This window comes from Ammospiza nelsoni, chromosome 8 (assembly GCF_027579445.1).
Source record: "Ammospiza nelsoni isolate bAmmNel1 chromosome 8, bAmmNel1.pri, whole genome shotgun sequence".
Taxonomy (NCBI): Eukaryota; Metazoa; Chordata; class Aves; order Passeriformes; family Passerellidae; genus Ammospiza; species Ammospiza nelsoni.
In genome coordinates, this window is record NC_080640.1 from 16,083,229 (window position 1) to 16,110,765 (window position 27,537).

Genomic DNA, 27,537 nt, shown 5'->3' on the forward strand with positions numbered 1-27,537 from the left:
GTTTGTCTTTGAACAACACCTTAATCAGCTAGTATTCTATTCTCAGCTGCATACTCAGCATAGCTTCTGCAAAAAGAAATCCTTATCTTTTATGTATTATAAATGAAATAGGTTTGCCTACTACAGGTCAGAGCTCTTCAGTAGTTCTGAGGCTTTCTTAAATCAGCATAAAACACTTCTGCATTAGAAACTGTACTGCAGAGGGAGACTCGGAAAGTTCATAATGTGATAATGTTTAAAAAGTTTTGTTCATTCCACCTTTTCTGAACTTTAACAATGGATTTAGTTCTACCTGATAAATTTTACACCTAAGCACAAAAACCCCCTTGCTGATAAATTTTTACAGGTCATTATTGTGGTATATGTTGCAAAATACCAACATGACATTCCAGTGAAGTAAAACACTTTGAAAGCAGACCCACAAATACTATTGTCATCACCTACATGTAATTAAAACCAACTATAAAACTCCAACTTCATAAGGTATGCAAATCATAACACAACTTTTTTTTTCCCATTACTTAGAAAGAAATCTCAGAAATTTTTTTTCCCTCAAAGTTAACAAAGGAGATTGGCTGCTCCTCTCTAGTTATATGGGGGGCAGTTTGTGCCTAACATGCTCACCTTACTGGTAAGAATTAATTAGCTGTCAGTATAGATCTTGCTAAGGCAGGAAGCAACAGCAGTGTTTTCATTACTTCAAGCACTTTGGGTTTACAATTTCAGGAGCCTTTTTCTGTTATGTCCCTTTCAAGTAATTGAATTTCAACCTACCAGGAAGACTGCATTATTTGAAGCTGCTGATTTAGGGAAGCTTGGGGGCTAATACAATGGTTTACCAAGAGTAGTGTATTTATAAATATAGCTTTCACACTGTTCTTTTTAAGCAAATTAAATGGTTTTGATGCAACATTGGGTGGCTGGAAAGACAGCTAAAACTCCCCATTTTTTTTTTCTATAAGAAGAGCTGCTTGTGAAATAAAAACTGAAAGACAGCTCTGTTGTTTTTCTTAGATCCATGAATCAACTTGTTATACCCTGCTTGCTTGTGTAGCTTTTAGTCTCAGTTTTGATACCAATCTTTCACAAGGTTATCTTGATTTTTAGTATTGTACTTCAAGAACAATTCAGACTCATATGACTGTAGTAGAAGTCTTTCAGATTTTTGATCAAATTCATGGAAGAGGCATGCTTATCCAGTCTAGAAAAAAACATGAAAAATTACAATTTCATACAGAGGAAAGAAAAATAAGTCTTCTAGTGCTCAATGAAAAGAGTAACATATTCAAAATTGCAACAGATAAGGAAAATCTTTCCGGTGGTAGGAGCAGATGAGCAGTGAAACCCATTGCTTACAGCGGCTGTAAAATCTCCACCACTGGAGATTTATTGGGACACTTATGTAACCACCTAAACCATCCCTGACAGGCGAGGCTGCCTTGGCTCAGGGACTTCAGCCACTGATTTCTCACAGTGCCTTGAAGCCCTGTTTTTTAATGGCACATAAAGACCTGCAAGAAAAAAAGACACAATAAGATTTAAATAAAAAAAACACAATGGTCATGCACTGACCCTTCATCTTCTTAAGCATGTAGTGTTATTTCACTACATGCTAAATTAGTACCTACTGTACCAGAAATCATTAAAACAATGTAATCTCATATTTCTCAACTGGAAAATTACTAGGTATTCCTATGTCTGCATGAACTTCTAGTCTAAGCAGACATAAAATACCATAAAATACTGCTTCAAATCAATACTTGCACTCATGCATCACTATCCTGCTGAAAAACAAGATAAATGACACAGGCACAACTTGATGTCACTTAATTCCTGATTATTGGGAAGTGCATCATTCCCACATTGTTTTAACAAACAGCACCACGGTGTCTGGTTCTTTGGTATTTGGGGTCTTTAGCCTTCCCTCCATAAGGTGCTCCAGGTAGAGAATTCAGAAAGCTGGTGTCCTGAGTGGGAGCTGGCCAAGCAGCCAGTGAGAAACATGACTGCTCTAGAGGAGTAACAGATGTAAATTCTCTTCTAACATTGTCAGTGTCAAATGTGTCCCTTGCAAAAAAAGCAGACTTCAAATAGGACATGTATCCATGAAGTGAGATTCCCCTCACACCCAGTCCTCCTTCAGACCTGGAACAGAGCTCCCCACCAACATTTAGGGACAGATACTCATTTGGTGGTCTCTATGACCAACCAGAATTTTCAGTATTTTATACTGAATTAATAGTTTCAAAGAGATAGATAGACCAAGATAAGGTGCTTCAAAATATTCTGTAAGAAAGAAGCCTGGGACCTTATGGTGATATCCAGTTGGCTTCTTGATAGAAGTGCAACCAGGTTTAATTTCCCTCATAAATTCAAAACTGGTGAATGTGCACACTGTGCCAGTGAAAGTGATAGTTTTGTCCATGTAACAAGCTTGGTAGGGTCAGTGCTAACTCATGCAACTAGGCAGAAAACTCTACAGCCTAATTAAGGCGTCCATGCTTTCCAGACTCAGTTTATGGGAAGCTCCAAGTCACATCTTATCAGTCATCTGAAACGGCCACTGATAATGAAAACTATAAACAGTGTGGGAAATAAAATGATTACCATTACATTAGGGAAGGCAGAAGTGTTTACAGCAGAATTGAAAGCATTATTTGAACTTTCATTGCTTTTGCAAGATTGATTTTTCTGTTTCTCCAGCCCTAGCTTAATGCTAGCTAAGGAGAAGCCTGACAATATAGACAATCTTTGCAGCAGACAGGTGCTGTAGACCTTCCTTCAGAAATATGTGGCTTTTAAAATAAAGCTGCTCTCCCAATTTGGAGCTGAAGAACCCCAACAAGTTACTCCTCTAAGATAAGACATCAGGGAAAGAAAAAGGATGTTTCTCCTTAAACTTTATGAATAAGAGCATTCTCTACTCACTGGATTCTTGACAAGGAGAGGAAACAATGGTGTCTGTGATCTCTGCACAGCATACAACCCAGCAGACCAGTGTGTTCAGGGAATGTCTGAGTACATCTCCTGAGCATGAGAGGCTGGTGACAAATTTAGTTTGTAAACCCTTCAGATGTTCACCACAGCTTTTGTTTTGATGTCTTTGCATCAAAGATCATTAGCAGGAATGCAAGTAACTTCATGCACACCTTGGCACTTTAACATCCAACTCTGTAAAAAACTCATGCAGGGTCTCAGTTCCTTGGTAAGAATGTTCTACCAGATCCTGCAATGTCCAAACAAACCAGTCTGACACTCTGTATTCACTGATAAACTCCCTAAATCCACAGACTTGATGTGTAAGTGTGATAGAGTTTGTAAGACTCTTAAGAAACAACTTCATTTAGTTAGAGTTTAGCTGGAGCTGAGTCACTCTGCTGAAGCTTGGTTAGCATGCAGCAAAACAGAAAATGTGACCATCCAGGGGAAGTCTATGTTACGTGGATTATGTTCTTAATTTGCATTTGGTTCAGAGAGAAATCTCTTCCTCACTGTAAGCCACAATGCTGATGCTGGCAAACTTCTGGTGGTCTTGATGACTGGAAGCTGACCCAGCTTTTATTAGAAAGCACATCTGACAGCATTATTGGCACTCTGCTTTTGGCTGAGGCCTTGATTAGTAATGCTGCTGCTACAGCTTGAAACTACAGCGCCACTGGCACTTGTCCCAGGAAGTGTGCCAGCTTCTAATGGGTACTGACCACAGCAAAATGAGACTTCCCAGAAGAAACAGTGACTTGTGTCCCAGAAGAAACAGGGATTAGTTTTTCACATAAGTGAAGCATCTAGTTATTTTCAGCGGACACAGGAATGTGTGAGCTCGCTACTGTATGTAAACAAACCGATGCATTGATATTTGCACTAAAAGTTTAAAATTGTCCCTCACACATTGGTGTAAGCGCTTCAGCTCACTGATATGAAAGTATAAAATGGGTGAGCAGTTAGAAAACTTCCTAAAAACAAAATAAATCAAAACAGACTTGTAGTTGAAACATACCTTACAATGGTAGAACATCTTCTAAGCACAGGATTCATAGTATCTAGAAGCAGAACAGCTGCAGTGTAATATGTAAGAGCAAAAATGAAAATAGAAAGTTCACCTTGGTTGAAACTTATGATAAAAATCTTGTTGTGCAAATGCATGAATCATCTACAAGCTTGCAACCTCTCTTGTGAAGACAAAGAGACAATCTTTCTAATGAAATGAATTTACATCACTTGGCAAACATTAAATGTGTAATACACCTGTTACAGAAGTCAGTGCTATTTACCTAGTGTGATACAGGTGCACAAAAATACACCCAAAGACTTAAAACACCAATCTACATGCAAGAAGATGCACAAATAAGGCAAAAACCTTTACTAAATCATGTCCAAATGGAACAAGAACACCTATCTCCCAGAGTCACCCATTAAGTGGTCCCTTTCTCTGGGAATATTTCTTAATGCTCAAGATATAAATAAGCTGATCGATCCCCATCTGTCACGACAGTTCATGGTTGCCAGGGGAACAATCTGAAAAGCAGAGCTTGACTAATGGTATCAGGTAACACAGCCCTTATCTGAAACAGAGAAGGCCAAACCTTTGGCTTTCATTAGGGATGAAGAAAACACCCATGAAAAAAGAAACAAGATTTTTTCCTGCTAGGTTAGGCAAACCACCTCCACAGAGGTGTCTGCAGCTTTCATTTAACTTAGAGCAATGAAATCTGAGCTGACTCCATGTTTGAGCATAAAGGCAAACATAGCTTACAAAAATTATATAGGTTAAGCAATCATAACAGGTTTCCAGCATTCTGGTTATCACTTCCTTGTCATGAGCACGTGGTGCACATACCACACGCAGCATCCACCTATTACAGTAAAGCCAGAGTGGCTCTGTGGGGGTTACAACTCCTCTCTTCCTCAGATTTCATGTTCTGGTGGTTGCTATGATTAGACCTACCCAACAGCAAATACAACTTTTGTACCTCATGGAAGGGAAAAGAAAGTTGCTCTTTTAGATAATGGATCCATTAGACCCAAGAGTAATCTGACAATTTTTGCTCCTGCAAGGAGTGCCCACTTGCTTGATCAAACCTGAGGGAAACCAGCTTGTTTCTTCACACCTCTGCTGTCCCCAGGCACAGCATTTTGTACACAGGTCAGTGTGAAGTTCACTCACTAACTAAAAGCAGCACTTTGGTTCTCCTGAGCAAACAACAGGCTTATGCCAAGTAACTTACACCTAAGGACCAAAGCTAAAGGTAGTCCTTTCTAACGAAGATCAAAGATCTACCCACACACTTCCACACATCATCTCATCTTCAAATCATCTTCTCTTCTGGCACTCCTTTCCTTCCTGACTAAAAGTATCTTAATTTCTTCAATAATGCAGCTTTGTATGTTTCAGTTTCTGTTTCCTTTCCCCTATATTGTTTCAAATATGTTTACTTTTACTCTGAATTGACAGGGCCAGTTTCTAATTTAAGTTTCCACTAATGTCAAAGGGGCATTTTATTAATAATGAAATTTGCATTTATCTGTGCTACCATTTCCAGCTGCCTCACTTCTGCTCCTCCTGTCCTGTTAATGCCTCCCAGGATTTCACACAGGTACAACCAGGCTATTAACAATGGCTCTTTCCCAAATCCCTGCCATTATTTAGAGCTGACCACACCACTGCTACTGCCAGCTGCCCAGAACTTTGGGGCTAGTCTGTCAGCTTGTAAAGTGTCCCAGGCCTGTGAGGCAACTACAAGGTGTTGCTGTATTTCAAGATTCACAAGTAATTTTAAAGAATCAGTTCATAGCAGAGCCAAAATAAATTGTGGCTAGATATGCCAAGCATTGATCAAAAATGCTAATAAAAAATCAGTAGGTCTATTAAATTTACTGACATTTTTGTAATATGGATGCAGATTTTTTTCTCCCATCAAATGATGTAGGATAAAGTATCTATATTGAGACACTTGCCAGTCACTTGTGTTGCTTTCTGAAAAAAAGACCCAATCTCTGCAAGTTTTCTTATTGTCTTCACTTAACTTCATAGCCCATCCCCTTAACAGGAGATGTTGTGCCCACATTTCATACAGTCATCTGTCAGCAGCAGCCAGCAGGAACATTTCTTACGCCTTTTCAGGCTGCCCTGCAAACTCCTTGCTTGATGAGATGGCATAGATAGTTAGAACCACTAACTGAAATAATTGCTAATTGAAAAAAATGCAAATTCTGCACAGGCAAAGACGTGGGAAGCAGTCTACAAAAGATGTCACTCTTGTCATCCCTCATTAGGAGATTGCCCCTTCAAAGGACCAAGTTTCTGGAATCCCCACTAATCTGGAATCCCCGCTAATGCTGTTGCGTAAATGGTTGATGGCAGGGTCACACCCAGGGTAGTGCAGAAGCACTGCCCGTCACCTGCTCCCCGTGGCACTCCGCTTTTGTACTGCACACACGTGGAATCACTCACCTCATCAAACGGTGTAGGTCCACACGCTGAGCCTCTAAGTGCACCCTTGAGCGCTGCACTGGCACTCAGCCAAATGAATTCACCCGGCCTGAAGTTATACAGCTGTTTACATACTTTATGAAAACATTTTATCTTTTTTTATGAGACATTATCCGCCTGTCTGTGACAATTTGCGTGCTTCACTTCCAGCCCATTTCTAAATCATCTGAAGTGAAAAGCCTAAGTGGAAAGCCCTACTGTCATTTACAATCTGAGCAACTGCTTCTAGTAATTGAAGTTCAGAGAAAATAATGTATTTTCTAGGTTTGTCTTACTTTAACAGGCTTCTCCATCATGAACTCATAACACCAACGAGATTCTAGATGAATTTCATAAACAGATCCCCAAAATCATGTTGGTGACACTTCTCCACAATTAGGACAAGCAATGCACAGGTCTGCTGTTTCCAAAAGCCACTGTCAATACAGGAGGCAATAGGCTAATTCCTCTTTTATTTTCTTTTTTTTAAATTTTTTTATTTTACCCTAGATTAGTCTGGTCATCCAAGGCTCCTGAGGAGAGCTCTCAGAGTGGTGTGGCAGCCATCCCTGTTTCTAAGCCATGCATACTCCACTGGATGGGAGCAAACTGAGTGGCCTCCCAGGGTCACTGGCACCCCAGGGGCCTGCCAGGGGAGCTGAGCAGGCCAGGGCTGGCACTCGATGAGTTGGCTGGGCCTGGCCACGGTGATGGCAGCGTGCTGACCCACACCCTGCCCAGGGAGGTGTCGGGCAGCCCCTCACTGCCGCCCCATGCACTGCGGCCTCGCCTTTGTGTGAGCTCCACCGTGTTTACTCTCGCACTTCCTTGTTCCACTGCAGTGTGAGAGCCATAAACCGCCCAGCTGGCACGGCTGAGCCCTCGGTAGCAGGGACAGGAGGAAGAGGAGGGAGGGGGATGGCAGTCATGCCCTGGCTCTGTGCTGGAAGGGCACCCCAGGTGCCGCCGTGGTGGTTGGGAGCGCAGCCCTTCCTCTAGGGCTGGTGCCACCATCCCCGGTGCGTCTCTCATGCCCACTGGCCACCCTCATGCCCGTGTCCAGGGGCACACCAGGATGGAATAAGACCTATTTCCCCTTCTTCTCGGACTTCAGGGGCCACAATGTGACGGCCTTGCGCATCGGCGAGTCATGTGCCCTGGCCTTCATCTTCGTGTTGTCGTTGGCGGGAAACATCTGGGGCATCTGCCTGCTGGTGAGGCGGCACCGCCGGCTCTGTGCCGCCAACTGCCTCGTCCTCAACCTCTTCTGCGCCGACCTGCTCTTCATCACTGCCATGCCCTTCATCGCCGTCGTGCGCTGGACCGAGTCCTGGGTGCTGGGCAACTTCGTTTGCCACCTGCTCCTCTATGTGGTGAGCTTGAGCGGCACCGTCATCCTCCTCTCCCTGTCGGCCGTCAGCCTGGAGCGCTTCGTCAGCATCGCCCGGCTGCGCCACGCCGCCTTCCGCCGTCGCAAGGTGCTGGCCGCCGCCTTGCTTCTCATCTGGGGTCTCGCCGCCATCGCCACCCTCCCGCTCTGCTGCTTCTTCACCGTGGTGCGACTGCCCGCCCCCGCCGGCCAGGTGAGGGCGAGCGCCGGGCGTGGCAGCCGGGCCGGGCCGGGCCGGGGGGCGCCGGGACCGGCGGCGGTGGAGGCTCGTCCGCCTCTGCCACGGCCGGCCAGCGGCCAGCGAGGAGATCGCCTGCAGGGCGGGCAGCGCTCTGTGCGCCGGGCAGGCGCGAGGCTGTGCCCGGAGGAGCGGCCGGAGCTCTCCCGCCGTCCCCCCGGCCCGCTCTCCCGGCGGACCGTCCCGTTAGGTGGGAAACGCGCATCGGCTGAGATTCTCTTTGTGTTCCTCAGTGCGGCTCAGAGACCTCCTTTTCAGCTCACTTCCCCTAACCGAGGGATCAGCATCCCGAAGGATCAGCATCCTGGGAGAGCCGCCCTGCAGCCGCAGCCCCCTCTGTACAAAATGGCCATGCGCAGATTTTTCTGCCTAATATTTTGAAATGCATACAAAAGTGCACCTCACATGACACTTGAATAAATTAATAAGTTTAGGGTTTGTAAGTTTCAATTTTAAAGTTGCCATTACAATTTGATAAGAAATTAATGGAAGTATTCCAGTTGTGGACATATATATTTGTGATTGTATGGGCTTTTAAAACCATCAAGTAATATATTACTTGACTTCTTTGTCTAAGTAGACAGTTTTCACAGTCTTGGTTTAGTCTTGGTTTAGCCATTTTTTCCCATAAGCGTAGAGGGAGATAAGAACAGTGCTGTACTGAAAATATTGGTACAATATTACTTTTCTTCTTCATTGTTTGTAAATAGGACATTTATATTTGCACCCTGGATTGGCCCAGCACTGCAGGAGAAACAGTGTGGGATACAACCTTTGCCATTTTTTTCTTTCTGATACCAGGATTCATCATTGTCATCAGTTACTCCAAAATCTTACAGGTATGTTTTTCCTTTAAATTTTGTTGTAAATAAAGGGAAGTAAACAATAACTCACTAGGCAGCAGTATATTGTCACCAAATACCAATACATGTAGAGGGAATGAACATTTGTTCAATAAATTATAAGTATGTGATATGAAATGGAGCATTTCAACCTGCACATAACAGTCTATATACTTCAATTAAGAACATGCTTCAGCAGCACATTACCAGAGCCCAACACATGGTTTGTCTTCTTATGTATAATATTAAATACACTTCTGCATTTATGTGCTGCTCATATTTCAAGACTATCAATCTCCTAAATGCTGAAAGAGTCAAGCATTTGAAATAACTAAAAACTTGTTTTTGCTTTCCTTGAGCCTAAACTCATCATAAGGGATTTGTAAGAAAGCAGAGAAAGGCAGGACTAGAAAAAAAGCCATCCACTTTTTGATCTACTGACTTTCTGCATGTGTCTTTAGTACGCAGATCTCATTAGATTATGCTTAATCCTCCACAATTTCAAATATTGTAAATAAAACCTATAAATTAAACCATCTGCTTCCACTTTCATTCTAAGTGGATGATGTTTAACATATATGCTGAAATATAAACCACCCAGCACCACAGAGTTTTAATCTATAGTCTAGCAAGCATTATATTAGCATCTAATTTCCTTTTAAACTATCCAAAACCAGAATGAGAAAGATCTAGAAATCTTCAAACCAGGCACTTTGAACTAGTCACTGCAATGCCTAGTTTTTAACAAGCACCTACAAGATCCTTGCTTCCTTTTTTGGGTAATTAAACTACTCATAAGAAAATTACAGGTTTTGGAAAGGAACCTCAACAGACATAGATTATTGAGCAAGGAGTTAGCTGATAAAATGCTGAGCACCAACAGGCTCTGGATACACATGCCAGAGCTGGATGTAGGTGTAAAATGAGCCAAGGACCCAGAATCTGGTCTCCACATATCCTTGCTTATTGATCAAACTTAAACTTGTAGTAGAAGTCATCAGCCTGTAGTTTCTGTATTAGCTCATTATAACCTTGAGGTAAATGCATTAGGTGAACCTCTTGTAGTGAAGTAAAGCACTTGCAACCACATACAGGTAGGCAAAGAGCTCAGAGTAACTCACTGGAGAGTGAGTCCTTTGAAAGAGCTGCAAATTACTGGAGGCCAAGAAATGCCGCAGTTCTTGGTCAGAGGCCAGGACAGGAATGGTGTTTGTTAGTCCTGTCCTTGCAGACTCCAGATTACAGGTAAATTTATTTTTAAAATGGCACATAGGGAGCAAGAAACCAAAACCATGGATTGGAATACTGGATTACAAGACATCCCCATGCTGCTCTGCTCCTGTTTCTTTTCTAACTTGCTAAACAGAGATGCTAAAGTACATTACGATTTCCCCTGAAATGAGGAAGTCTTGAGGGCCATAGCAAGATATAATTGAATCTTCTGTCTCTCTGGGAAGCAAGCAGAACTGAACTGGAGAATGTCTCAATCCCTGAGTCATTCCCAAGAGCAGACTCACTCTCACTTCGTGAGGATGCTCCATCATGTCAGTGCACACATAGCATGAGTCTCAGAATTGGTGGAAGCAGTGCCAAGCATTCATGTATTCATGTTACAGCATTGATCAGAATGATGAGGACTGACTACAGATGCAAGACCAGAAATTTTTTAGCAATATACGCTACTACAAACGTGTACTTCACAATTTAGTCTGAAACTGAGCATTATTTTTACATAACACTTCCCAGAACCCTGGCAAAAATAAGAGATTAGATGCCATGATTGGTAATTTATTTGGTTTTCCATTGTCCTGCCTCTCAGGCAAGACTTTGTCAGAGGCTAGAGCTGGGGAAGATATCTGTGTTCTGGAAGTTACATGCTTATATATATATATGATTTTTAAGTTGCTGTTTGTCCAAGTGTGGCCCAGATGCCAAGGACAGGTATCTATACTGGGTAGACCAAAAGGAGATCCACAACTTACCACTGCCACTCCATTTCTCTTGAACACTTTCTTAAGAAGCAATTGTGTCTTATTTAACGCAGTCCTCGTGACTCTTGCATTCTTAGTTCTAGGCTGTGCAGCTCCTGCAGGAAAGACAGAAGTTATTTATATGGGACAGATTAAAATGTATCTGATGAGGACATTCTGTAGCAGTTTGAACAGTGATGACTGAGAAGCGCACACAACCCAGTTTTCCTATTTTTATATTAGAAGTGGATAGTAGTCCTTTGCATTTTGTGAAACCTTTGTACTTACTAAGATAGGTTAGGCACTCTCTGAGAACAATTCTTGGTTTGGGCTGTTTGGAGGAATTAACCAAGTTTTTGGATTCCAGATTGTACAGCAGAAGACCATCAAGCTGAAATTGTTTTACATGCTCAGGACATCAGACTTCTCTACTCCTTTCAAATCAGGGAAGCAGCTGTGATAGTGATACTGTCCCCTTCTCAGCCTCAGAAGCTGCTAAGAAATGCGCTTTTGGTTCACGGGTTTTAATTTATACATTCTATTGAAATATTTTGAAGATGTCTAGATTCTTAATGAGTATTTATCTCCATGAAAAATTCAGAAAACTGCTAACAAAATGACAAACATTTCTCTCTAAACATTTTCATGCTTACCTGTACCAGGAAGTTAAAATGTTGCTAGTATTAATGTTATCCTTCCTGTAGTTTCTGCTAAAGGGAAAAGTGGCAGGTAGAGCCATATCTTTTGACTTCCTGTATAGTCAGCTCAGGATTAATCAAAGCTTTTTGGAAACACCCCTTCCCTATGCATGCAGGGGATAAAGTGGCATCTCTGTAATTTAGCACAAATCTTTGCTAGATATTTCAGTTTTAATTTCTTTGCATCAGAGGTATGAATGTAGCAAAATTAATTGTGCCATGCCAACTTCAGGGAAGACAGGGATTTAGAGCAGAGGATTTCAAATTTTCTGCAAGCCCACTGGGTCCAATATTTTACCTAATGACAGATGATGCACACCTGTGAATACTAGGTTTCCAAGCTACCCATAGTCTAGTTTATTATATCAGAGTGCTTTTATAAGACACAGATTTTTATAGTGACTCTAACGATCTGTAAGATTTCATACAAAGCAATTGTGATTACTGTCTGAAAAGCTAAGTGTGACACAAAACAATGCACAATCTCAATCACATTTAAAATAATTTATTGTAATAAATTCACGCTCCTTCTCATACCTACCTTACAATATCAGCCTACCCATAAGAGAATTGGATCGCCTTCCTTCTTGTGCATCAACAGGATTGTTAACTATGTTCCAGTTTGCATTTGTGAAAAAAAATCAATGGGTTTCTTTAGATAGAGCAAATGAGGTCATAATTTGAATTTAATGGGATTTCATGAGTAATTAAGACTGTTTTATGCTGAAAAGCATTTGTGACTGGTAGAGAGCCATGAAAAGAACAACCACTTTGCCTAATATTGAGATGAATTCACAGCTGAGAGGAAAAAGAATTGCTAGTGAAGTGAGAACATTTTAAATGGAACCATGGACTAAAAGTACAAATGAATTCTGCAATGTGGTTTTTTGTAGTCGCTTTTCAAAAGAAAACATCATGTGCCAAAATTTATGCTTTCACTTGTAGAAATGTGTTTCAGTGAAAGTTTGCTTTCTTCTCTTTTACTGCAGATTACAAAAGCATCAAGAAGAAGTTTAAATGCTGGTTTAGCCTATCCAGAACATCATCAGATTCGTGTTTCCCAGCAAGACTACAAACTATTCCGAGCCCTTTTTTTGTTGATGGTCTCTTTCTTCATTATGTGGACTCCAATAATAGTAATTATTTTTTTAATTTTAGTTCAGAACTTCAAAGAAGATTTAAATATTTTGCCATCAGTTTTCTTCTGGATAGTATTATTCACTTTTGCCAACTCTGCTGTCAATCCAATTCTGTATAATGTTGCCTATTTCAGACGTAAATGTCAGGAAATTTTTCTCTGTTGTACAGGGAACCCTGAAAGGCATAGAGCAGGTACAGAAACCACTGTAAGAAGAAGTAACCATGAACAGCCACATTTGTCTTTCATTACCAGATAATTATTTAAAGTCTGAGCTATGCCACATTTTGGATTTTGTCTATGCTATCCCAGGTCATATAGGTCATTATGTTATAGTATTACATGCCAGAGGAGGAGGAAAAAAGCTAAATACATATTTTTAATTCCTGTGGGTAAAATTCTCTTGACTTCATTGCTTTGCCTCAGTAGGATTTGGACAATTTAATTTAAGGGATTGAATTCTCCTCTTACACTGAAATAAATAGAAATATGGCAATGAACTTGGTGAATGTAAAATAGTTGAATTAAGTACTTAAAAGTTTCTAGTGAAAATGTTCATCCTCAGAAAGTATCTGCTTTTTTTAAAATCCAGTTTTTAAAGGGAACTTGATTAAAAACTTCAATAACTGTCTGCCTGAATGTAAGTTTGAGCAGACTAACTGAAACAAGGTAATGAACATGAGTTATCATCAAGTAAATGACTAGTTTGGTTCCATCTCAAATTAAAAATATGGACTTAATACATGAGAATCAATAAATAAAGAATAAATACATAAATAAATGGTTAATTGTCATGTGTAAAATAGTTCTTTTAAAAATATGTATATTTTTAATGTCTTTGCAAGTCATACAATAAAGTTAATTAGTGATATATAGGGTCACTGAAATTCCTTTCTCTTTTCTAAATGATTTCGAGTATTTTATAGGGAAAATATAATGTTCTAGTTGAAAAGAAAATACATATACTCGGTGGTTTATGATAAATACTCTTTTAGTCAGAAATTGAAACCACTACAAAAAGCAAGATGAAATCCTTAATTATCACCAGTCACCAGTTCAAAAGAATGCACTAAGATAAGAGGCTACTAAAGAAACCAATGTGTACATATGTACAGATTTGCATACAATTTGTATCCCATGTCATCCAAGTTTATTAAAATGTTTCATTGGTTTATTAACAAAGTGAGCTACACAGCTCAGATAAATATATTGAAAATCTAAATGGACCCATTTAAAGCATTTTCCAGAGAACACACGATCAATGTGTTAACTTTACATCCATGGTGCTGTAACATGGCTTCTTTCCATAGGGTTGGATCTCCTTAAGAGCAAAATCCTGAAACACACAAAAACCACAGTTATGTTTGTTAAACACTCCAGACAAAATTTAATTACACAAACTTTCACCAAATTTAAAATGCTTACTAATTTCTTTAAAATGCTCTTGAGTCCAGTAGTCTTTATTGTAATAATAATGCCATTACCTTACTCTGCAGTTTATAATTCTAAGGAATTTTCAACTCGGAACAAAACAGGAATTCATCCAATCCGTTACACTTCTCCTGAGAATTTTAATACTTTTGCAGACAACGTACTGGGCAGATCAATGACAGAGTATCTTTCAGTGATACTAGATTTAAAAGAGTCTATACTTTAACAAGCTTCTAGTTATTTCCCTAAAAAGGATTCTTTCAACAAAGTAAGAATCTCCTGACCCCCAAAACTTCTAATGGCAATAGTAAATTAGCAGAAGGAATATACCACTCTTTATTTCACAAATGTTGCTTCCAGCAAATGCTAACAGCAGATGCAGCTTTCAACTCTACTGATATGACACTGTATTTACAAGTACTCTCACTTAATATTGACATTACACAGCTTAAAGTTACTTGAGCTACTACTCTGAGAGACTAAGAATATCTTAGCTTGAGCTATATTTGAGAAGGAGCTACCATCATAAATGCAGTGTAAGTTAGAACAAAAATCTTTCATTTCCTAGGCTTTTTTTTTGCCTTGAACAGCCAGTATAGATATTTTGATTTTTTTTTTAATCAAGTAAGTTTTGTACATCTATTAGTTGAGTGAGCGCACACACACACACATACACACTCTTAATTAGCTTTAAGACATAGGCAGAGTGTGCACAATTAGCAACAGATCTGATAACAGGGTGCCTTGAAGCAACACAGCAATGTATTACTCTGTTTATGGATCAGATGAACAGATAATAGAGCCACAACAGCTGACTTAGCTCATCTGTTCTGACTTTCTTTATAAGGCCCAAAAGTTCCTTCAGTCAATCTCAGTTTGTTCTAGCATGCCATTGAGAAAAGCCTTTAATCTTGGTTTACAGATTTCAGTGATGAAGAACATACAACAACTCTTGGTAAACTGTTCCAAAGGTTAATGACCTTTGGAGTTAAACAAATGGCTGTTTATTTCTGCTCTGAATGTGTCCAGTTTAAAGTTCCATCCATTTAAATTATTTCTGTGTTTGCAAGTAATTTTCTATCCGATTCCTATTGCTTGTGTGGACAAGCACAGACTTTGCTCAGGTCAGCCTTTAACCTCTTCCTAATAGGAAAAGATTAAGATCTTTAAAGCACTCACTAGAGGACACATTTTACAAACTTTCAATCATTTTTTCTGCTTTTCTTCAAAACTTCTAATTCATCCTCAATACTTTTTCCAGTTATGCTTGTTACTTCATGTGACATAGCAATTAGACCTATGCCAAGCACAACAATCTCATGTGAGTCTTGGTTTACACATGCAAGAATTGTATTAACTCTTTTGCTCACATCATTACATTGGGAGTTCCCATTCAGCCGATTCACCAGTCAAGTCTTTCATAAATAGCATGCCTTCCAGGATGTGAGAGGTGGGGAGGAAGTAAGGAGAGGTACTACTATTTTATTTGCTCTAAATATTTTGATTTTTCTCCTTCACTCTTTACAATTCCCCACTCTGGGTGTAATTCTTATCATAAGAAACATTATGGTTTCTTCTAGATAATTACCATTTGACCTTTGTAATACACTTGAGCATAAGTGAGCTAATTCCCTGTGTTGTAAGTTCAGCCTGACTATAGGACTCAAGATAGTGTCATGCTTCCAGTATCAGGGCTATGACCCTCTTCCACAGCTCTTTGTGAAACAGTTAACATGAGGACTTGTGAGAAAGGGTCTTCTGTAAGGTATCCTTCCCAAGACTTCCATTTTCCTTAAAAGCCTTTCTGATGAATTTCTCAAAAAAGTATTTGAACAAAGGCAAAGAGATGTGATTAAAGCTGCCCAATTACTTTTTACCATAGCTATGAAGTTTATCCTTACTATGTTTACTCACACTACATTGACTTAATTGTTATACAACTTCCTCTAATTACTGTTTCAGGTGACCTGATATGTTGCATGAAAAATTATGCACCTCAGCTCTCCTTGAGATAAGGGAAGCTAAAGTTGGAAATAAGTTACTACAAGCTCCAGTTTTCAAAAGACAGTGTTACAGCCACTAAGTAAAAGGCTTTATGCACTTGATATCTAATGAGTAATAGAATCCCAGTGCTTTAGTCATTACACCCTGAAATAAAATTCTTCAGAAAAAAAAAGTTCTCACCATTATGGGCGATAACTCTGTATTTCCTGTCCAAACAGAGGTCTATCTGCCTTTGTCTGACAATTTTCAGTGCATCTGGAGGCAATCCCTTGGGGTCCCGGGAGAACACAAAGGAGTAGCTGTCAGCACAAGTGCCATCTGCATTTAGCTGGCGGCAGGAGTAATGAAGAGCATATGTATCATAATCTGTGTCCACTACCCAGTGATCATCATCTGGAAAAAAACATAGCAAAGAAAAAAAGTGTTAGAGACACCAGTGAAATCCAGTAAATCAGAAAGGATTGCTGCCATAAGTCTATTAAAGAAAATGCTAAAATGAAGATCAGTACAAGTTATAGCAGATTAGCTTTTCATTTATTCCTGTGTCCAGTATTTAATTCCATGTTTATTTTTAAAAAGAAAATAAAGATGGACATGCTCGGCCTGCTCAAAGTGACTCAAACCCATAAATATTTTCTTACCAGAGATGTTAATAGACTACATTTTTAAGGAAAAAGATAATCATGCAGTTTGCTTGTGTATTAGAACTATTTGCTACAAGTTCTGCCATAAACCCTCTTCTTAAAACACTGTTACAACTTCAGATAATTCCAAACAATTAGCTATGTAACCTGACAAAAACCTGGTCACACTAGACACTCTGTTCTAACAGAAGTGAGGCTGTTTCAGTGTTTGCAGTAAAACCTGACATATCTGCACCTTCCTCTCCTTGAGCCAAAGATTCTCCCTTGCAGTACATCTGCACTGGTGAAGGCAACACTCTGTTGTCTTCCCCTTCTCTCCTGTGGGGGGACACCAGGCCTTTTAGAAAGGCAGAGTTTGGGGTCAGCCAGCAACCTGAAGAGCCCATGACTCAGCAGCATATTCTGGGGAGACCTGGGAACTGTTTAAGACAAATTGACATCCAAAACATGCTTTGTAACTGTGTCTTTGGATGGAATGGAGCTCCTATCAGTTCCAAATTCTACCTGCTTCTCTTGGAAACAATCCAAGGAAATGTCTTGAGCTACAAAGTGTCTGAATCTCAAATTGACTCAAGAAACTGATTTTGTATAGGGTGGAGAGATGACATAAAAGTACAAATATATACATATGATCATATTTGTCTCTTAAAACAGAGAAATCTCTACATTTGGAGACACGAGATCAAACAAAATAACATTTTATAAATCCTCCTCCCTGCTTTGCCAGCTCTGACATCAGGCTGCAGAGAGAACACTAGCATCTGGTAACTGAGTTCTGAACTAAAACAAGTCTTAAAATACTTCATCTGCTTTTCATTTCTTTTCAAACAGCGGCCTTCAATTATATTGTTGGGTAACAAACAAATGAAATACAAAGATATACAAAGGCCAGGTCTTCACTTGTTTAAAGAAAGCCAACCAGCTGTCCCATATAAAAAGTAGCGATTACCTTGTTCACATTAAGCTTTGCAGTATGATAGTTATTATGTCTTTTAAGTGCATTTAAGAAATTCAACAGAATTTTTTCTTTTCCCAGCATGGACACACAACATAACTAGTCTTCCAAGTAGTTCTGCATCCTCTATAGTTAAGTACTCACTTCCTTTCTGCAGAAAAGAGGCGACTCCCCAGTACTTCATCTTGAACTTGGCAGGATCCTCTGTGTCAGTGAAAGAGCCGATCATGTCAGCACAGACATCCCAGTTACTGTAGCCAAAGACAATATTACATTCCAATGTAAGAGCACAGCTTCAGTGACTTGCACAGGGAAGCAGGTAGGAATGGAGCTTAGCAAAATGGAACAAGTGGCAAACAGCTTACTTGAAGAGTCTGACTCTGCCCTTTGCAGTGGCAGTCATTTGTCCATTCTCATCTACGCTGAACTGAGCCACCACATTGTCCTGCAGAAACAGCCCCTCAGGATCTTTTTTTGCCATGGCATACCAGGTGCCACTGTACTGCAAGGAAATAAGAAAGGCTGCATGTAGACTTAGAACAATGGAAACATTACAAGCAGACAGTACAGAATAGGGAAGGTGACAGAGGGAAGAGCATGCAGATCTTTGACTTCATGCCTCAAAGGTGTATCTAAGAAGCAAATCTATCTGTTTCAACAGCATAAACCCATCAATACATGCTAGTGCAATCATAATGTGTTGAAATACTGACTTTTTTTGGGTAAACTTACCTGTATCTGCAGCTGTCTAGTATAAGGATTATATAACAAAGTATATAACAAAGTATAACAAAATTTAGTGGAAAAAGGAGTAACAACTAGAAGATCTTGTCAGATCTATGTACATTTTTTTTCCTTGCAATGGTGTCTGAAAACACCAGAGTATTAATTTTTCATAGAAACAGCCAAGTCAATACAGTCCTTCTGCTTATACCCTACAGTTTGAGACCAGTCTGCTAAAACTCAGTTTCTGCAGTATTCCTTTATCAGGTGCACCAGGATCCAGCATCTGTGGAGGTGTGCACATCACAAACTTTAGCTGTTTTTCATTGTCACAGTCTGTGACTTCAAAATGTGACCACACTGGTGCTACCGAATGCCAAATTTTGTAGCCTGGAAAGAGTTATGCAAGACATCACAGATCCAGGAGAATAAAGAAGATTTACCCTGGTCTTGTCGAAGTTCTCCTTGACTTTGAAGCTGCTTACTCGGCAGTCCCGCTCTGCAGTGCTGCTGCCCACCAAGGCCAGTGACAGCAGCAGCAGCCAGGGCAGAGCTCTCTGTGTGTGGGCCATCCTGTCCCTACAGCAAACAGAGAATAGCATCAGAAACAAGCTCTGTCACACAAGTGAAGGGAAGAAGGCTGCCCTGTTAGGTCACCAGGGTGTCACGCAGCTTTCCCTGATGCATGTGCAGGCAAGGCCCCTGCTCATCCCCAGCCCATAGCAGCAGGGTCCTTACAGACAGCGCCGGTCGCTGGAGCCTCTTGGGAGCCCGAGTGTTGATGGTGGTGGCAGTGCCCAGGCAGGGAATGCTTTATGTACTCCTGGGGCTTTCGCAACCCGCTGAGCCGCAGGGCCGGCACTGGGGAGAGCAGCGGGAGGCGGGCTGGTGGATGCTGCGGGCTGGGGCCCCTTCATTACAGCCTCTTGCGTAACACCCGTGGGCTCAGGTGGTCTTTGACCCTGCTCTGCAGCCACGCCGGCGCTAGGAACAAATGCCTCTCTTTGCTTTTCCCAACCCCAAAGCAGAGCTCACACCTGGGGGAAGGGGTGTGCACATGTGTGGGGAGAACAAACGGAATGAGAGGCATCCCACCTTTGCATGGGGGAGAGTGAACTGCCTCCACCTCCTCTGTGATTTTACACACTGCAGTCCAAAATCCATCTTACCCAATATGCTGGACCCAGTTACAAGGTGCAGGTTTGTTTCCTCCACCTCCTCCTCAAAGTCCTTCCCTCTTTTACCCTGATAGACAGTGGCAAACATAATGCTTGCAAGTTTCTGCTCCTGTTTCTGAAAGCCTGGTTATGCCACAACCTCTTCAGGTCCTCATGACTGGCTCCCTCTTGCTTCCAAAAGGCTCTCGCGGCGAAATCATCTCCTGAGCAGCTCCCAGCAACAGGAACAGGGGCCCTGCAGATCCTCAGGATGGTGAAAGAACCTTTTTATGTAGTACCAGAACTTAAGTGTGGCCTGCAAATATCCAAGTGCATGTACACACCACCTCTGGCCATTTTGACATGTGATTAACTTTAAATCAGATATTCCATAACTTCTGTTCTGTTTTTGGCAAACTGTTTTCAGTTATATAAACCATTAATTTCTCCTGTCCAGGCAAGTTTTGCTGCCTCTCAGTCAATATTTGTTCTCTAGTTTCAACATCTTTAGGAAGCATTAGAGAAAATCTGTTAATTATTTTCTAGGCATGTAACCAGAGCAGGATAGGAATGATTGTTACCAAGAGAACTAATTCACCTACCTTTTCACCTCCCATTTTTTTAAAAGAATAAAGGCAGAATCCTGTTATTTAAAAGGCTGGTATTCATTACTTTAAAAATCAAGCAAATATATCATTTTAATATGAAGATACAAATGTAGTATAAAAAATACCTCAATAGTAGCCGATGTACAGCTTTAACCAATTTATTCAGCATAGTCTTTCCCAGAAGTTTACTTAATATTCCTTTCATACATTCATAAAAATATTAGACTTCTTACTGTTGCTGTCCTTTAAAATCTCTTCTCATATATAATGCAAACAATCTGATTGATTTAGCTTGCTTTTCTGCTTTATGTTGGAGGCTTTTTGCACACTGAATATGTTTTGTTCACTTTCTTAAACATCTATTGCTCAGGGCTCTTCCATGTCTGCCTTTGATTTCCTGGATAACATCAGTCACTAAAAATTCCACTATATTTAATATTAAGCTTCTATTCATAGTAAAGAACATATTTAACCCAAGGAATTAGAAGGGTGTATGTATATTAATTGTCCTGAAACTTTCAGTGGTAGCTTTGCAATAAGTCAACATTTCCATTTTTAAGCTGAGATTTTCAAATTTGCTAATTCCTACAAAGACTGAAGAGAAAAAGTAAACTCTATTCTTCTGGTGACTTTCAGAATCTTGCTCTAGTCTGGCAATGGTGATACCAGTGATACATATACATTTTTATAAAACCTTTACAAGACACTCACTGATCTTGATATATGAATTCATCATACAAACAAGACCAAATTCAACATGGATTTTCTTTGTTCACTGTCTCACATGACTGATAGCAATAAGATGGATTATGGCTTAATTCATAAGTTTTGAGTCAATTACTTTATTTAATACCAAAGAAAACAATTATTTCTTTGTTCTCTGCCAATTTGTAAAATATTATCATTTCTCTTAAGTTTGTTCTGTTCAAAAATCTGCATACTGTTTTATATTACCAGAGAGGTTCTTGCAGGATCAAATCTATTCCTATCAAGTTTTCAATAGCATAATTGTCTATGAAGTTTTCAAAGGAGTCCACAGTCACTCACACACATGTCAAAACTGCTGAGATTTGACCACGTCTGAAAAGCTAGGTCAGTGTTCCTTTTATACATACTGCTGTTGTCAGAAGATTTACAGACAGGAAATTAAACCAAGTGGCAATTAAATAAAAGTTTACTTCTGTTAATAAGTTTTAATAAGATCAGTTCTAAATGTGTGCAAGGGATTTTCCAGTCTCCTAAATTAATCTGATGCAATAAATCTGAATCAGAAACATATAATTTTGTATAAGCCATGGCACAGCATATCTTTAATTGTGTACCTCTACTGATCTCTGCAATATTCGGCAACTTATATCTGGTTGAGGTGCCTGACACATTTAGTAATTATAACTTCCACTTATTCAGGCCCTTGAGTTTGGGATCTCTACAAACTCTAGACAATGTCCAAGGAAAATCTTCTTTTGATGTGTTATCATTGGGAATCTGGGGCAGTGCAGCTCCAGTGAAATCACACCAGTATTTCCCAGTCAGATTTCAACAGGGGCAGAAGAGAAGCTGGGCAAGTCAGAATGCCATGGAGGTCCCACAGGGAGCTGGGCTCGCTGCCTCCTCTGCTCTAGCTGTCCCTCCAATACTGCCTGCTGCAGACACAGCTTACGTTGGTGAAGTCCTTTCTGGGTTACACATGAAGCACTTCCTTGGTCAGTGGGACAGGGATTTTAGGCAAAAATGCTGCTCTGCTGTTGGTTAAGTCTAGATCAGGTTGTGCTGGGGGGGGGAATGGAAGGTTTCTGGCAGATGAGCAGGGCTATGGCAATTCAAGGGTGAATTCTTCCTCGGTCCTAAGAGATGCCAGCACAACTGTGTAAACTCATAAACAGTGTAAACTTTGCCTCAGTTAAATATCACTTGGATTGATTGGGCTCTGAGTTTGCTTGAGAAATTATGTCAGTGAGTGATCCTCATTCAAACCTAAATATTCACCTCTTAGATTTGTACTTCTCATGCAAACGGAAAGGAACTTGGGCCAGGATTTTGCATCTGAGAGGACTAAGCACGGATCAAATCACTGATATCCAAGGATTTCTAGGTTCTGGGAAAGCTCAGACAATTATATTTAAGGGAATTATTAAAATTCAATAAATTATTTAAATATTGATAAGTTTCACACATGACTTCTGATACTTGAGGCTGGCAGCATATTATGAATATTACAGAATTTTTTTTAAAGTCACTATGTATTTTTTGGAACTATATTTAATGAAAGGGAAAGAAGGTCTTCTACCTTTGCATTTTGCCAAAAGGACAGAAAAGGGGCTGACTTCTGTCAGTGATTCTGTGACTGGATTATTTTCTACATTAATAGCATGTAAAATTCTGCAATATTCTCAATTAGGTATAGCAAGGAAAAAATATGGAAGGAAATGGCTGGGAAAAAAACTTTCATTATAGGAATTATTTTATCTTTATTTATGACTTTTAATAGAAGGAAGAAACCAGTCAAATTACTATTTAAACATTTTAACATTGGCACCTTTCAAGCTCTACATATTGAAATAACTAAATTTTTTTTTTTGTTCACAAGAACTAGTCAAGCTCTTAGGAGAAAGTTGACTCAAAAATTGCTAGTAGGAAATGGAACATCCATTTCCAGCCAGACTACAATAGATTGAAAGACTTTTTGCTGTGTTCTCTTGACTGTTTATTTACAGAATGCCGTTCATAAACATGGGTATCCATTAAAGTCTCAGAGGCAGATTTGCAGGCAAATGAATGACCACTGTGTGCACAGAGCAGGGGATGCAAGTGCCCTGTGAAACCAGACTCGTATCTATAACAAATGGCATGAGCTGTGCCAAGGAGCTCGGTGCACTTTGTAAGGGACAGCAGTGTGCACTGCCACCATCACAACTGCTCCTCTTGGTGGCAGTCTGAGTACAGAGGTCAAGGACAGAAAGGAATGGAAGAGATTGCCCTTTGCTCCATGCCAGCCTGTGTACTACCTGTTCTTGTAACTTAATGACGCGACATTTTGTTTAGGGAGTAAATTTACACTGAAGTCTTTACAAATAGTATTTACTAACAGAACTAATTTAAAATGGTACCTCTATTTTCTTTAACAAATCTTTTTGAGGATTGTGATTCTGAATTGAAGCTTTTTCTGGGCATATCACTAAAATGGAAGCAATATAAAACAAAGATCTAAAGTTCAGCAACAGGCTGGCCAGGCAGGCGAGAAGAGCTCTAAATTATAAATGATGAAAGACACAGACCTTATGTACTGAGTCCAGCAATGAACCACAAAGTTCACAAAGCAATAGGAGAATCTGATAAAAATAGAGGCTGAGAAAACTGAGACTCTTCAGCCCAAAAAGGTTTGGGGGCATCTTAACAACATACATACCTGACAGGAGGGCATGAAGAAGACTGTCAGATCCTTCTCAGCAGTGCTGAAAAACATTGTCCATAGTAAAAACTTGTCAAGTAACCTAAGATCTCCAGGGAGTAAATGGGAGAATGGCTGACATTAAAAGGCTGCTGCCTTTTGCCTTAGTCTGTATACTAAAATTCATGCCAAGCTATGAAGAAATCCATACTTTTGGTCAAAGCTGCAGAGCATCTGGCAACCCTTCACACTAGACTGGCCATTTACTTCAGGAAATCTCCCCCAGAGTCTATAATCTCTGTTGATTACTAACTTAATGATCCCCCAGAGCTAATAATTGGTAGTTTTAAGAGAACATAAACATTTGCAGCTCTATGGAAAAAGCAGTTAACTTATGATCTTCAGTGTTTATGTTTTTAAAATTATTTTTGTAAGAAAAGGGATAGAGAATTATTCTAAAAGAAACATGAAATTAAGGATGTTTATAAGAGTTCCCAGAGGATACCAAGTCAGTGACACCAAAACATTTTAGTGCCAAAACCTGGCTGTGTTAGGATCACACAGTACCTGTTGTAAAAACCAACAGAATCAATTCTCACAATGTATTCATTTAGAAAAAAAACCACAAACAACTCTGAATATTGTTTTCTTGGATTATACATATGAATCTCCAATGTCCAGACAGCAAGCAAGATATTAACCACAATAAAATTCATGCAATTGAAATAAGCATGTTTGATCTGTGTTTTTTCAGAAAATCTTAACTGAATAAACCACATTTACTGCTATAGGATGGGCAGAGACATTCAAATACAAACACTGAGGTGAACTGGGAAACCTTATAAATGCCTTTGACATTTACGTGCTGCTTGAATCTATTTAAATAACCATGTCTGTCAGTTATCCTTCTTAGGAGTTTCCATGTATCACAAGGGCTCAGGAATGGTCTACTACTAAGAACTACTCCATAAATAGTTCCATTTCTGTAGGTACTATGAACGTCAAAGGCAAATGATATCATATGTATTAAAATCACAAAGCACACATATTTCTGAGAGTCTCTGAAATTAAATTTAGATACAAATGTGAATTAGGTTTAATAAAAATAAAATGTTCAATACTGTGGAAAAAAAGGAGAGTAAAAGAGATAGAACAGAAAATAAATGTCATGTTCCAGCAGAGAAACTTTAAAATTTATTACAAAAATTTTAAAAGAACTTTTGTTGTTTTCTGATATTTCTTTCTGTTTTGTTGCACGCTTGACAGCACAAGAGTACAATTTTAAGAGTGTATCTAAATTAAGGAAAATGCAATAAGAATTTCTTTATAACATAAAAATTATTATGGGACAGCCCAGAGACATCTGGAATATTTTATTACAAAGAAAATGTATCACCTTACAGTAGTACCAAATTATAAAATTATCTTTATTTGTTATCTCAAAGTACAAATAGTGTAGTTTATCCTTTGTAAAAAGAGATGAGCATGAGGAAGATTTGATGAAAGCATGATAAGCATTTTAGGTGATTTGCACATAGAAAAAAATTATAATAAAATTATACTAAATTTGTTAGTTTACAAAAATGTAAACCCCCCACCTCCCAGCCCCCAAAGAAAATGATATCACTTGGTCAGTCTGCCTGTATTCACTTGTTCTCCCTCCAGAGACTGACATGCCACTCTGTTTCACTGAATTAATGTGATCACAATATAAAGAATTGATGTCTAAACTGATTTATCATGTGTGATAAAGATGAATGTGTAAGTCTTACATAGAAGTTAATTTTTTAGAACGTTTTAGCTGGGTATGAGACAGATCCTCTATAGGTGCCTTCTCCTTCAAAGAAACTACTATGTGGAATGTTCCAAAGTCAGTAAAAAAATATGACTGAACACATAATGCAAAAAAATGTTACAATTCCTTCACATGATTTCACTGAGGCTCTTCATCATCCTCTTCTTTTAAAGCACAGAATGAAAAGTAATGAGCTAGAAATTAGGAAGATGAAAAGCACTAATTTAACTCTATGTAGTTACATATAAAATTATTTTCAAGTCTCTACCGCTTTTATATGTATTGATCAAATATTGAAAGTACTAATATTGAATTTGAGTAAGAATAAATGTGCCTTTCTTCCGCTGTTTTCTTGTAAACTGTGTGTGTGTACAACAGTGAGAACACTGCTGGGTTGCCACAAGTTGCTATCACTGGGTCACCTGTCAAGAAGAGGCTGCAGACTCACACACCCACCAGGGAGGGGCCTGTCCCCCAGGCTGCTGGGGGCAGCAGCCCAGTCAGAGAAAAGGAGCCAGGCCAAATTGTGCTTGTAATGTGCTGATTTTCCTATACCTTTTAATATCTGTAGAGTATCTGCAGCCTGGCAAAAAATTAGTTCCATATATAGTGTTTCATATGATGGTCAGAGGGAAAAGTAATGTTAGGCATGATTGAGCATCTATCAGTGACCTGTTCTTCGTGCTCAAGAGTATCTGTGTCAGTTGCCCTTGTTGATTCTTTGAGATCTATTGATAAATATTAATGTTGACTTACTGTGGCTTCTGGCAGACAGATGATGTACTTTGGCAATACTCTTATCAAATCAAGAATGGCCAAAGGCTGTATGTTTTATTTTCTTACACCAAGAATCCCTCATTGCTTTTGATTTACATGGTAGGCATAAACAGAAGTAAGATTAATTATATTGCAGTCCTCCTACTGTGCTGGAATTCAGATCTGTTTCAATGAACACAGATCATTTACTGTCATAGCTGGCACTTAAATTCAGCCTTCTCATGTAGCTTTGGAATGTTTGCTCCTCAAATTCAAGACATTTTCTACCATTCATTTTCCATTCATGTATGTAATATTGAACTTCTAGTGGCAGGAGACTTTAAACATGTATAACCATATATCTGTATCTATGTAGATACATGGTTATCTGTGGTATATCTGTGACCAGACTCAAGATTCCCTCTTTGCCTAATGTTTGTCAGTGATTATCCTTTTTGCACTATTTCATAGAACTGACATCTCCAACTTTTTCTGAAGAAATGTAGACCTTGACTGGATATTTATGCTTACAGAATAAAAATTTTACTGTTTCCTCAGTTTGAATTTAATCAGTTTTCTGGCTGTGCTAAGTCACATTTTAATTCTTTTATTCCATCTTCACTGAGGTAAATCATTCAAGCACTTGAGCAAGCTCAGACTTCTGTAAGGTCTTAAGAATTTCACACATTTTATTCATGTATAGCTTCATAATTATTTACTTTTAGTAATCCCATTTCTATCATCTCCTGACTATTTCAAGGAAAGCTAAGTTCTAACCTTTAGAAGATTTCTCCATAATATTCTGTTTTCCTGCCCTTAAGTGCCTCCCACAAATACACGTGTGTACATCTGTGCACGTGTATAATGTGGGGTAAGAATCTGGGTGGAATTTCTCATATGAAGTTTTAATAGGAACTTCTGTGTACACAGCACAGTATATATACAGTGAATGAAGGAGATAACGCACAGGTACACATATCTACACATCAGACAATTTTATAAGAATTAATTGGTTAGTTTAGAATGCTAAAATGGCTCCCTGAGGATTTATGAGCTAAGAATGCTCAGGGTTTTAGTGTCCTGACATCTCTTTAATTAGCGGTCTCCAAGATCTCACACTAAGAAGATGCTAAGCCAGTGCCTTCTGTCATATCTCAAGAGTATCAGAAGGCTTGGAAGCCACAGAGGAAGATGAATGCATTATGTCTGTGAGCTATACAATATGTACAAAGTACATTTTTCTTACTAGTAACAGGTTAGGACTTTTTGCTGCCATTCCTGCTTTGATAGTGATGCAGTTCTAAAAGAAATCCTAAGAAAAATCCAGAAAA

General features: G+C 39.4%; 2 protein-coding genes across 2 annotated transcripts; one reads left to right on the top strand and one right to left on the bottom strand.

Annotated features, from left to right (window-relative positions):
- Nucleotides 1-7,518: 7,518 nt before the first annotated feature.
- Nucleotides 7,519-13,048, top strand: FFAR4 (free fatty acid receptor 4). The gene is made up of 3 exons (XM_059477649.1): nt 7,519-8,052; nt 8,808-8,936; nt 12,597-13,048. Exons 1-3 carry the CDS (start codon nt 7,519-7,521, stop codon nt 13,002-13,004), a joined length of 1,071 nt encoding a protein of 356 aa, XP_059333632.1. The 3' UTR covers nt 13,005-13,048.
- Nucleotides 13,049-13,872: 824 nt separating this feature from the next.
- Nucleotides 13,873-19,104, bottom strand: RBP4 (retinol binding protein 4). The gene is made up of 5 exons (XM_059477527.1): nt 18,946-19,104; nt 18,145-18,281; nt 17,924-18,030; nt 16,361-16,573; nt 13,873-14,081 (listed from the first exon to the last, which is right to left on the bottom strand). The coding sequence occupies exons 1-5, from the start codon at nt 19,102-19,104 to the stop codon at nt 14,068-14,070; spliced, it is 630 nt and encodes a 209-aa protein (XP_059333510.1). The 3' UTR covers nt 13,873-14,067.
- Nucleotides 19,105-27,537: the final 8,433 nt, after the last annotated feature.

What these genes read in the sequence shown, in the direction of transcription:
- FFAR4 (XM_059477649.1), top strand. Translation starts at nt 7,519, where the DNA reads ATGCCCGTGTCCAGGGGCACACCAGGATGGAATAAGACCTATTTCCCC. An exon ending in TGCCCGCCCCCGCCGGCCAG is followed by an intron (nt 8,053 to 8,807) that starts GTGAGGGCGAGC and finishes GTTTGTAAATAG; the next exon opens with GACATTTATATTTGCACCCT. An exon ending in GTTACTCCAAAATCTTACAG is followed by an intron (nt 8,937 to 12,596) that starts GTATGTTTTTCC and finishes CTTTTACTGCAG; the next exon opens with ATTACAAAAGCATCAAGAAG.
- RBP4 (XM_059477527.1), bottom strand. Translation starts at nt 19,104, where the DNA reads ATGCTATTCTCTGTTTGCTGTAGGGACAGGATGGCCCACACACAGAGA. An exon ending in AGAACTTCGACAAGACCAGG is followed by an intron (nt 18,282 to 18,945) that starts GTAAATCTTCTT and finishes ATTTCCTTGCAG; the next exon opens with TACAGTGGCACCTGGTATGC. An exon ending in CTCTTTTCTGCAGAAAGGAA is followed by an intron (nt 16,574 to 17,923) that starts GTGAGTACTTAA and finishes GTTTTTTTCCAG; the next exon opens with ATGATGATCACTGGGTAGTG.